Here is a 13,057-nt window from a genome sequence, read left to right on the forward strand (position 1 = left end):
TTCAGCCTCAACGGCCGCTTCATAGCTTATAACTTGTATCCGCCACTTTCCTGCCTTCTACGTTCTTATATCATGCCTACTATAATATATTATTTCAAAGATTCAAAGATTTTGAAACTGAACGATATCATTGTTGTAGTTTTTATGGATCTTGGGACTTGAGTTCACAATGTGTTTCAAAATTATAAAGCATACCTCATCTTTATCATAGCCCACCTAAAGGGAAGCCTAGGAATAAGAGGATTAACGGGACAAATATGAAGTTTTGAGGTTAACATTTTTTTAAATGAGAGTGCTCAAAGAATTGTCCCTGAAAAAAAATTAGTTTTTAAAATACAAAATAACAATAAAAGTTTTTGAATTATTTAGCAAAATAAAACTTATTCCATCCATTCAAAAGTTTTCAGTTTATTTAAATGTTCATGTAGGTATTTTAAAATTAAAAAAATAAAAAGTTCTTGATTATCCTGAACGCAAAATGGCGTCCGGTGTTAGTAACTTACAAATATAGATATATTCTGATTAATTTTTAATAAAAGAGGCCTAGCCTACCAACCCTACCAACCTACCGGAGTGTATTGGCAAGGTCTCCAGTTCTAGGAAAGGTCAGGGTTCCATGTTTACTCCGTTACCTAGTCAATATGGGTAAAATATCCGGCCTCAGGTTTTTCAGTATACGAAGAAACCGTTAACTGTTCATGGAGTTAACATGAAGTTATCTCTATTAATTCTACTCTTCGGAGTACTTTGTGGAATTACTGGGTCCAGATACGCTCTGCGTGGGTTTAAATGCGCTGATAATGTTCTCCCGTCCTTGATCCAGGTTCAGGGTGAGTTGAAGAGTTTAGAGGATATCTGCTCGAACCTAACCGTATCCGGGATGGACAAGGGAGCGGATGCAGGAGATGAGAAGAATGTTGAGCTAGTGGTTGAGCACTCCTCCATCCCTCTCCCTGACTCCGGATCCATCCTACTACAATCCAAAACCCTAGACACGATTAATCTAAATACTAAACTAGATACTGCTGCTCTAATTAAAAGGTTCAACTCTGCCTGCGGAACATCGTTCCTTGTCGTGTATCTCAAGGTAGAAGATGAACCTGCAGGACTGGATTCTCTAATCCTAAGAAGGAACTGCTCCGACAAGCCTGGGCTCCGTCTTGTTGTGAAAACAAGTTCTCCTAGTCCTAACTCAAATATAGATCGGGGAAACATGGAAAATCCATTAAAATCTCTAGGTATATCTTCTATATCTGTTGAAAACTCAGGGGAAGGTGCAACTGCAATGGAGAAAAGATGGATATTTGATGCACCGGAAGTTGCAGTTTTCTTTCTACCAATGTCTTTTGATATTGCAGGTACATGCACCAACAAATTTTGTACGGATACATAGTAAGGGGGAGGGCTGGGATCGAAATTTGTGAGTAGTGAAGTTGATCTTAAACGCTTCATCTCGATATTCAATGTTAGGCTTTTTGGAATTTGAGGATATAAACGCTTGATCACTTTATTCAAGTTAACCCTTTAGGGTACGATCATCACAGGATATCGAAGAGGAATTGAATTAATCCGTAGATCTCCATAAGATGAAGATCAATGTTTGATCCCAAGATTCAAAACACAAATTACGATCACACAAAATAAAAGATTGAACTGAAAACGATTTTTATTTCGCTGTACGTATCATAATTAACAGTGGACTGAAACAGAAAATGTAACTAAATCCCTGTTTGTTAGTATTTGTCATTTCCAAAAAAACTTTTTTAGAATCTACATTTGGAAATATTTCTGGAATATCTGAGATCGGAAACCTTCTCTACAATTGGAATAATTCCAATCCCTGGTTACTGGACAGTCCTGATATGTACAGGAATATGATCCAGGTTGAATTAAAGGATTTAAACATGTTCAACGCTCCACAGTTCCTTCATAGTTCCAACGTGCTCCTGGTAAAGTCTGAGGACGGGGTGCTGCCTGGAGTAGAGGCTAATGGAGTACTAGGATCATTAGACCTGGAGAAACTTGTCCTTCCTACCACAGCTCAGGCAAAGATCTAGAAGGAACATAGATTCATATAAACCTATATTGCTTATTAAAAGCATAGATTCATATAAACCTATATTGCTTATTAAAAACATAGATTCATATAAACCTATATTGCTTATTAAAAACATAGATTCATATAAACCTGTATTGCTATTAAAAACATAGTTTCATATAATCCTATATTGCTATTAAAAGCATAGATTCATATAAACTTGTATTGCTCATTAAAAACATAAATTCATATAAACCTGTATTGCTTATTAAAAACATAAATTCATATAAACCTATATTGCTTATTAAAAACATAGATTCATATAAACCTGTATTGCTTATTAAAAACATAAATTCATATAATCCTATATTGCTTATTAAAACATAGATTTATATAATCATGTATTGCTTATTAAAACATAGATTCATATACTCATGTATTGCTTATTAAAACATAGATTCATATAATCATGTATTGCTTATTAAAACATAGATTCATATAATCATGTATTGCTTATTAAAACATAGATTTATATAATCATGTATTGCTTATTAAAACATAGATTCATATAATCATGTATTGCTTATTAAAACATAGATTCATATAATCATGTATTGCTTATTAAAACATAGATTCATATAATCATGTATTGCTTATTAAAACATAGATTCATATACTCATGTATTGCTTATTAAAACATAGATTCATATAATCATGTATTGCTTATTAAAACATAGATTCATATAATCCTATATAACTTATTAAAAACATAGATTCACATAAACCTATATTGCATAAAACTATATTGCTTATTAAAAACAGACATTTATAAAATCCCATAATTGCTTATAAAACATGTTAAAAGCGAGGTTTAAAATAAGTATGGACATTGTAGCCGAAAGTAGTTGAATTAGAATACCTAGTTCGACTACTTTTTTCTACTTCATACTTAATCCGAATTGAATTAATTTAATTACTAAATATGATTATTTATTTTAAAAGCAATTTTTCTATTATTGATCTTTGACATCAGGATGCAGGCCTTCTAATAGTAGCACTAGACCCAGAGAATAAGATTCCTGATGGAAACTATACTGATAATATTTTCATGGAGTTTATTAACATCAACTATACCAGCGAGATCCCAAACCTCTGTTCTGTTAGTCCTTTGACACAAGGTAATTAGCACTTATTTTATAACTTGAAAAGATAACATTAAAACTTTGATAGTTTGTATTTATTTTTAAAACTATACACCACTTTCTGAAGAAGCTATACTACATATTATCATTTTTCAGATAGAAAAGCAAAAATATTGCCATACAATCCATGGGAGATAAAATATTAATTCAAGGATACTTTTGTAATCCATAAATTCAAGAACTAACAAAGAAAGGGTCATTTCGACACAGCACCTTGAGATGTTCTAAAAAATTATTTCCTTTTCTTCTTTTTATAAACAAAGAATTTTTGTAAATTATTTTTATTTCTTCAAGGACAAAAAGCTCTTCTCCGATATGAACCACCGTGGGAGGAACAACAAACCTTAGTTATATCTGCTAAAGGAAACAGAATGAAGAAGATTTCAGAAAAGAAGAGAAACATCCTGAAGCTACAGGAACACTCAGCTCTTCTGAAGGCCAGCCAATGGGGAGATGAATGCAAAAGCCTCAGTAAGATTATGGACAGTACAGCTGATAGTATTGAACCTGTTACAGAAAAGTTAGTCAGCATACTTGAAAGCGTTAATACTACTTTCCTTGATGTTCAGGTTTCAGAGGAGGAAGCAGAGAACAAAACTAGAATTAGTAAACTCATCAATGTTCTCACAGCTTCAGCAAAACTTCTAATTGAAGATGAAGCATTGAGTAAGATGATTGTTGGAGCAGGAAGAAAACTCCGGAGGCAGCCAAGCAGACCAAGCATAGGAGGGTGGACAGACCAAGGAAATATTGGTGGATATGGAGGTTACCAAGGAAATATGGGAAGTGGATATCAAGGAAATATGGGAAGTGGATATGTGGGAAATATGGGAGGGGTTGAAGGAAGTATGGGAGGGTTTGAAGGATATATGGGAGGAGGATCACAAGGAAATAATGGAAATGAACAACAAGGTAATAATGGAAAGGGACCACAAGGAAATAACGGAAAGGGACCACAAGGAAATAATGGAAAGGGACCACAAGGAAATAATGGAGAGGGGCCACAAGGAAATAATGGAAAGGGACCACAAGGAAATAATGGAGAGGGACCACAAGGAAATAATGGAAAGGGACCACAAGGAAATAATGGAAATAGACCACAAGTAAATATGGGAGGAGGCCCACAAGGAAATAATGGAAATAGACCACAAGTAAATATGGGAGGAGGTCCACAAGGAAATAATGGAAATCGACCACAAGGAAATAATGGAAATCGACCACAAGGAAATAATGGAAATCGACCACAAGGAAATAATGGAAATCGACCACAAGGAAATATGGGAGGAGGCCCACAAGGAAATATGGCAGGAGGCCCACAAGGAAATATGGGAGGAGGACCACAAGCAAATATGGGAAATGGTTCTCAAGGAAATATGGGAGGTGCACCACAAGGTGGTATGGGGGGTCCAGATATTAACACATTTACAACAACAGTGCAAAGTATTGAGTTTGGAGGCCAGGGAATCAATTTTAACCCAGGAGCAATAAATAATATCAGCATTGATGACATTCCTCTCGAAGCTCTTGTTGATCGTGAGAATTTTGAAGAGATGAGTGAGAGTACAATCGATTCATTTTTAGACCAACTTAGCTCTCTCGGGTCAATAACCAGCAGCTTTGATTTTGGATCTAGTTTTAATGATGCTAACATGAATTGGTCAAGAAAGAAAAGAAATGCAGAGAATGATGATGATGATGATGAGGATGAGGATGAGGATGATGTTGAGTACGACGAGGAATATGAAGATGAAAAGAACTATAAAGATGGGAAAGCCAACAAGACAAATAAAAGACAATCAGGAGGAAAGAATACAAAAGGAAACAACAAAAAAATGTCCATTCAAGGAACACTTCAGATGATGATGATGATGGGGGAAGACAAAAGAGCTCCTGCTATTGTCAAAGACATTTCCCTGTTCATGCGAGAAATGATCTTCACCCCGGACGATGAATCAACTAGCAGAATAGGATCATTGATCCCTGACAAGTTGAAAGGTGAAATGAGAGAAGTTGTGATGATGCTACTGAAGGAAGAGATGCCTCTGGAGGTTCTAAGTCTTGAAGCAAAAATGATTTCTAAGATGGGGAAATCCTTGATGAAGATTATGCATAGCATGCTTCCGATCGCAAAGGACGATGTCAAGGATATTTTTGATAAAACATCTAAAGTAATGACAAACAAAACAAATTCTGAGACGGATCCAGAAAAGAGAAAGGTTTGGGAATTAGTTTCCAAAATCTACGAAACATCTGTAAACAATGATGAGGTCAAAAGTAATCTTGAGGAGGTGCTTAAGAGAGTTCAAGGTATGTCTTTAATCATTTTTAATAGATTGTAGTTGCCATTATAAAATGTTTGTTTAAAGGAGCTGTTATGATGGGAAAGCCAATGCCAATGATGTACGGAGAACTTGGTTCAGCGCCATCAATGGAGGATTATTGCACCAACTACGCAACCTTTGTTCAAGAGGAGGTAAACAAGGGGGAAAAGCCAAGGGATATGATGAAGATACCTACAGCCTGGAGAAGGAAGGACGAATCTATATACAAGGTTGAGCTTTGTCCTCTTACTGGAGGATGGTATTGGAGTAAGGTTGCTTTATGTTCATGTCACAACTAAACTGTGAGATTTTGATAGACTTTCATATGCACTGAATCCAAGTATTTATTTTATGGACTGAAAAATACCTTTATTGAAATAGTGTCGATTCAGTGAAAATAAAAAAAGGTGTGGTTGATTTCTCTTTAAGGAATTATCTGATAAATTGATTATCTGTGCCCGCTAGCTTCATAGCGAAGTCAATCAAGGAAAGAACTGGTTTAAAAATATTTGTCATTCCTCTTCTGCATTATGAATTTAAATGAGGACACACAAATACAGTTAATTTAATCTGATTCAGATTTTATCCGTAGTTTTTAGAAGATAAATCAATTTATACTATTGATTTAAAAATATTAATCTTTCTTTTATCATAATTAATGAGAAAGCCTTGTATTTATACCTCCACAAACATGATATTGTGACAGGTTAAAAATCCATATATTTCAACATTTATTAATTCGCTTGTTGTTCTAAAAGTTTGATTAATTAATTTACTGCTTTTTGTAACTTTTCATAATAAGAACTAATGAATTTGCTATTTTTCATTTTAAATCTTCAAAAACGCTTTCTTTTATCTAAAATACCTTGTTTGCTTAAAAAACAATGCAATTTATAAAGTGTGATCGATATACTAAAAACATCTTTTGTTTTGTCGCTTTTAAAAATCACGTCAGTTGAACTCTTCGTATCAAATCTAAATAGTGTGAATATTTACTAATAAATATATTATTTTATTATTTTAATCGTTTATGGTTGGACAGAAAAGATAATGTTTTTTATATACTGATATTGCGTGAAGTCTTAGTTTGCAGATAAGCAAAGAAGTAAGCAGATTTACCGACATAGGGTCAAACAACAATGGGTCATATGCCATAGGGTCAAACGACATAGGGTTAAATGAACTAGAGTCAAACGACATAGGATCAAAAAAGAGACCAAGGATAAAACTACCTAGAGTAAAACGACATAGTATCAAAAAATGCGACGAACGGACAAAAATGTGTTCTTTTGAGAGAGACAGCACCTTATTTAACATTTAATAAGCCGCAGCGCTCAGCCCCCTAGCCCACCCTAGCCGCAGCGCTCGGCCAAGAAATTGTCTGGACCTAACCTAACCACAAATAATGTGAGAGACAGCATATTTTTTAACATGTATAAAGAAAAATTAGAAAAAAATATATTTTCTCGTGTTTTTGACCGTTTGTCGTTTGATCCTATGTCGGCCTGAGTACCCTACTAACACAAAAATATTACCAATTTACACAATGGGTTATAAAACACCACCGGTCTTTTGAGTTATTAATAAAAGTTTTCAAGTTATGTTATGAAACAAAAAATATTTCATAAGTAATAACTGCATTGAACCTGAACAATTTACATATAAAATATAAATCAAGCAAAAAACACCGCCCGCAATATCTTAATTTTTACTAACTAGTTAGAGAACCCGAGGTTGCCCAGGTTTAAATCCCGCCGTTTATCCGAAATTGGTATTAAATTATGATTTTGACTGAAATGCCCGGCGTTTCCCGTGGAATTTCTAAAATTTTCTAAAATGTTCTATTCTATGTTACCCCAGGGGTACCCATAAGTTCCTTAAAAACAAATTCAGCCAATTCGGTTCAGCCGTTTGACCAGCTATAGCTAACAAATAAAAATATATTTATGGATATATGAACAAAAAGCTTTTGCTAATTAGATTTCCCTTTTGGAAACCGACGACCCAGCTCCAATACGGTTTTATTCTATAAGTTGTTGAAGTTAAATTTACACCTGTAATCTGATGAAAAGTTTTGACACTTTCAACAGAAGATTTGATTTATTTCCTAAGTTTAAATTTTGTTTAGTTTGGTAGTGGAGAATTGAGTAGAATGAGGGGGCCAGGGGGGGGGAGAAAGTGGGGAATTGAGGAGGGGGGAGCGGGGGGGAGGGGATTGGATTAAGAGTGTGGAATCAGAGAAGAGGGCGGGGGTACTTTAAGGGTAGGATATGATACTGAAAGATGAGTGTGGGGGGGGGTAGGGTTAGTTTAAGGGTAGGGCAAAGCTAAGAGATGAGTAGGGTGAGGGGGAATAGTTGTGTAAAAAATTAAATTTGGATATATTTATCATGAATTTTAAACTTAAATACATCGCAAAAGAACTTAAAAATCTACAAGGAGAGTAAAAATGGTGAATAGCGAAATCATGCATATAATAAAGCATTTTTTGGTACGCAATCTGAAAGATCATTTAAAAAATCCGCTAAACAATCATTTACTTAAAATTAAATGAGTAGAAGAACAAAAGTAGGGGAACATATTATTTCTATCACACCTTAAAATCTTAAACAGATCAGATGAGTAGTTTCGGAGAAATTGCAGGAAACAACAGAGGCCGTTCCTTCCATGAACTACATTGGTCGACAACTTGACGTCTCCTATATTGGTCGTTAAATGTACGGAGAAATATCTTTCTATCAGATAAGAATTTAGCATGAGACATCTAGCGGCCAACATATCGTCCCCCAAAGTACGTGAACTACACGACCACTATATATGGAGAGAACGGGCTCAGATATCTTTCTTCTTGTAGTATTTTAATAATAAACTCGTTTATGCGTATTTTCCTATTATTCTAATTTGGACATTTTTACCTATGTAAAAAATTCAGATTATAAAAAGAATTTAGAAAGAAGAAAAATCATCAAATTGATTTGTTTCAAAAATAAAATTGCGGATTTTCTTAAATTAATTTCGTGCATTTTCTCCAGAACTTTTCATCTGATCTGGTTAAGATTTTAAGGTGTGATAGAAATAATATATTCCCGCACTCTTGTTTTTCTAATCATCTAATGTTGAGTAGAAAATAGTCGCGGATCAAAAAAAAATTAAACTTTCATGTATATTTTTCAAAAATGAGATTACCAAAAAAATATGCTTTATTACATCCAAGATTTTGCTATTCACCCTTTTTTTTACTGTCCCTGTACATATCTTAACATATCCGAGGTTTTCAAATTTCTTCTGAAAATGAATAAATTCTGGACTCTGAAGAGAGTGGGTTACTCAGGAAGTAAGGAATAGAAGGGAGAAATAACTGACGCGGTTCGCACTACCATATGATTAAACATGCTTTGCAGACGGGTACTCCATTTGAATAAGATATATTTGTCTGATGTACATTAACTGCGTATACAATAACCTATTCTGAATATTTCATATACAAATGGAGTACCCGTCTGCAAAGCATGCATAATCAAATGGTAGGGCGAACCGCGTCAGTTATATCTCCCTTCTATTCCTTACTCCCTGAGGTTACTGCACCCTGAGATACTTTAAACCTGAAATGGAACGGAATAAAAGTGTTTCACACTTTAAACTGAGGTAATCATAGGAGATGAAGGGGAACTACAATGTCTACAGGGTGTCCTAGTAAACATGACAAAAGAGAAACGACAAAATAAGCAATTTATATAAATATACATATATACTTTGCTTGTCTGTATGTACATTGTTTGTTTGTGTCCAATAAACGGCCATCGGACCACAGATAATGTTTTTTTTTTACTAAAATGCACTAGTCTTTCTCTGCTTTTAACTAAATTTTACTGTTTTGTGGGTCGCCATGTTGGATCTTTAGGAAACAGACTGAAGAGAGAGGGATTTCTTTTCATGAATATCCTGTGCGTCATCCATTAAATTTATTGGAAGCACTCCTCCCTCTGTTCTCTTATTTTTATCAAATATTTTCCCAACTTACTCCTACTCCCCTCTTCATATCATCCTAAACTATCCTTCTAATATCATCCCAACCTACCCTCCTATAATATCATCCATACCTACCCTCCATAATATCATCCCAACCTACCCTCCTATAATATCATCCATACCTACCCTCCATAATATCATCCCAACCTACCTTCCTAATATCATCCCAACCTACCCTCCTAATATCATCCCAACCTACCCTCCTAATATCATCCCAACCTACCCTCCTATAATATCATTCCAACCTACCCTCCATAATATCATCCCAACCTACCCTTCTAATATCATCCATACCTACCCTCCTATAATATCATCCCAACCTACCCCCCTAATATCATCCCAACCTACCCTCCTAATATCATCCCAACCTACCCTCCTATAATATTATCCCAACCTACCCCCCTAATATCATCCCAATCTACCCTCCTAATATCATCCCAACCTACCCTCCTAATATCATCCCAACCTACCCTCCTGTAATATCATCCCAACCTACCCTTCTAATAGCATCCTAACCTACCCTCCTATAATATCATCTTAACCTACCCCCCCTAATATCATCCCAACCTACCCTCCTAATATCATCCCAACCTACCCTACTATGATATCATCCCAACCTACCCTTCTAATAGCATCCTAACCTACCCTCCTAATATCATCCCTACCTAAACTTCTAATATCATCCAAACCTACCCTTCTAATATCATCCCAACCTACCCTACTATGATATCATCCCAATCTACCCTTCTAATATCATCCCTACCTACCCTCCTAATATCATCCCAACCTACCCTCCTAATATCGTCCCAACCTATCCTCCTATAATATCATCCCAATCTACCCTTCTAATATCATTCCAACCTACCCTCCTATTACTATCTCAACCTACCTTCCTAATATCATACCAACCTACCCTCCTAATACCATCTCAACCTACCCTCCTAATATCATTCCAACCTACCCTCCTAATACCATCTCAACCTACCCTCTTAATACTATCTCAACCTACCCTCCTAATATCATCCCAACCTACCCTCCTAATACCATCTCAACCTACCCTCCTAATATCATCCATACCTACCCTCCTATAATATCATCCTATCCCTACCAATTACAGAGAGGACAGTAAGAAATTAATTAAAGCTTGTTTTTCTTTCTTTCTTATTTTATGTTTCCTAAAGTTTAAAACTTTTGTAATTTTCTTAACTTTAAAGACACATCTATATTTATATTTGGCTTGTATGTTAGGAAAGAGTTGGTTTTATGGTCAAATTGGCTGAACTGATCAGGCCAAATTCTTTTGAGGTATCTCATGAACCCGAGAAGGTTAATGACCGACTACAATTAAAAAAAATTGGTGCACACAATTGTTGATTAAAAAAACTATTAATCCCCCAATTAAAACGAGAAAATCAGCGATTTTTTAACATCCATTATTTTAAAATGTACGAATATATCATAAAAAGCCCCCCCCCCCCATCAACCGTAAAGAATTTAGTATAAGTTAAATGGTAAATGGTAATGTATGAAACCTATTCTAGAAGTAGGTGAAGAAAATGCCATCAGTTACTATTTATATTCACATTAGAGGGATCTTTACAGCCGGAATATGATAATATGGTTTAAATGGGGGGGGGGATAAAGTGTTATATGATAATATCATAGAGGAGAGCTACAAAAACATGATAATTGACATTTTCTTAGAAAATTTTAAAAAGAGGTTTTTTTGTCCCCAGGACATGATCGGGTTGTTACGATCAAATCTCGGAATTTTTTCTATTGCGAAAGTTTGGTGTTTTCTGGGTTTTTATATTGATCTACCAGGGGTTGTAATCTGGCAGCACATTCATCCATCCACGCTTCATTCATTCTGAGAAGAGGGTTGACAAGATTCCAGCTGCCTAAGATTCTTCTTAGGCCTGAGAATATAGAGTGCAGGAATCCTTCTGATATACTGGAATGAGGCCCGGGTGCCGTACTGATAGGAAACATCACACTCATTGCTCCCTAACATCTGTAAGCCCGGATTGGATACCCCCAGGTACCTATAGCTGGCAACCATAGACTCTCCCTGCTTGTCCACCATTCCTCTCTTCATCATCATTCACTTGGATCAATCCCTCTTGAAGCTTCTTTCTTGTTGAGCAGAAAGCACACACCCTTTCGCTGCGAGAGTTGTTGACAGCCGCCCCTCTGTCCTCCTACATCCGTCAGGTGGTCATAACTGCTAAACCAGATGTCGGCTTCAGATGTTTTTGAAACCACAGGTTTGTGTGGAGTACGGGAATCGAACCCGTGAACACCAGCCTGGACACCAATCCAGTTACTGGCTGTGGACAAGTGTGCTTAACTTCAGTGATCTAACGAGAACTGGTGTCACACACTCTCCACCCCACCCCACAAAATCTTAGAAAATTGCATTTAATCTTTTAAACAAATTATTTAAGTTTTTAAAAGTAATTTAGAATTTCTCATTCGCTATAATAACAAAAATAACTCCCATATCGCTTTATACTTGTTTTAAAAAAGTAAAAAAAATTATGGTTAATTATGGTTGTTGAACCTATTTTACCCCATTATTTGATATTTTTTTTAAAAATATACATCTATTACATATTTATCTATTTATTTATATATACCTAGCTAGATACAGATCATTAATCTTGATGTCTGCAAATATCTAATATTAATGTCAGATCTCGGGGAAATAAGAAAACGGCCGGAAGTGATGTCATCTTCTCCGGATTCAAGGTTCGCTTCCGGTTTCCGGAATAAGCTCGTGAGTGTGTCTGTCTAGTGTCTAATGGGTATATTTGGTAGACTAAAAAGTTGTTGCTAAGGTTCTTTTAGAAGAGTTTTTTTGTAAGTTTATTGAAGAAAAAGGCTCCAAGATTAAAACAAAAACAAATATGACAATAACACGAACTAAAGCAGATCTTTAGTTCGTGTTATTGTTTTATTTGTTTTTAATCTGGGAGCTTTGTCCTTCATTAAACTCACACAAAAACTATTGTATTCAGGGCATCACGTTTTTTAATAATAAAGGAACATCTTTAACCAGGCCAAACAACTTCCATGGACAATGTTCAATCATGCAAAGACGTTAGGATCAAAGATCCTCTTTCGATCTGAAGAGTTATTGAGAAGAAAAAAATAAATTTTGCATTTATAATATGCAACTAAAGAAATTTGCTTTGCTCAAACAATCTAAAAATAAAAACCAGAGGACCTTTTCTAATGTTAGTGAAGTGAAGGAATCCACATAAGTGCAACAACTGCACAAGGGTTTTTGGAGGAATTCCCACAAACTCAGTGATGTTCAAAAATTGTTCTGTTTATAATCCTGTAGCAATCTTTTCGTTGTTATAAACATACGTACATATAAGGGTATACTGACTGATTTTTCTTATTTTGGTCCATACCGCTTCTGCCAAAAACGCTATTTTGGATAGAATACTTACTAAACG

The 13,057-nt window shown here is 35.3% G+C and overlaps 1 protein-coding gene across 1 annotated transcript; it reads left to right on the forward strand.

Moving 5' to 3' along the window:
- The first annotated feature begins 663 nt into the window (after positions 1 to 663).
- LOC111703310 (uncharacterized) lies at positions 664 to 6,585 on the forward strand. The gene is made up of 5 exons (XM_023475214.1): positions 664 to 1,358; positions 1,768 to 2,045; positions 3,072 to 3,216; positions 3,535 to 5,547; positions 5,607 to 6,585. The coding sequence occupies exons 1-5, from the start codon at positions 710 to 712 to the stop codon at positions 5,858 to 5,860; spliced, it is 3,339 nt and encodes a 1,112-aa protein (XP_023330982.1). The 5' UTR covers positions 664 to 709; the 3' UTR covers positions 5,861 to 6,585.
- The last annotated feature ends 6,472 nt before the right edge of the window (positions 6,586 to 13,057 follow it).

This window comes from Eurytemora carolleeae, unplaced genomic scaffold (assembly GCF_000591075.1).
Source record: "Eurytemora carolleeae unplaced genomic scaffold, Eaff_2.0 scaffold534, whole genome shotgun sequence".
Classification (NCBI taxonomy): Eukaryota; Metazoa; Arthropoda; class Copepoda; order Calanoida; family Temoridae; genus Eurytemora; species Eurytemora carolleeae.

Excerpts from the sequence above, each read along its gene's own strand:
- LOC111703310 (XM_023475214.1), top strand. The coding sequence starts at position 710 with ATGAAGTTATCTCTATTAATTCTACTCTTCGGAGTACTTTGTGGAATT. Across the intron at positions 2,046-3,071 it reads TCCTTCCTACCACAGCTCAG|GATGCAGGCCTTCTAATAGT; the intron begins GCAAAGATCTAG and ends CTTTGACATCAG. Across the intron at positions 3,217-3,534 it reads TGTTAGTCCTTTGACACAAG|GACAAAAAGCTCTTCTCCGA; the intron begins GTAATTAGCACT and ends TATTTCTTCAAG.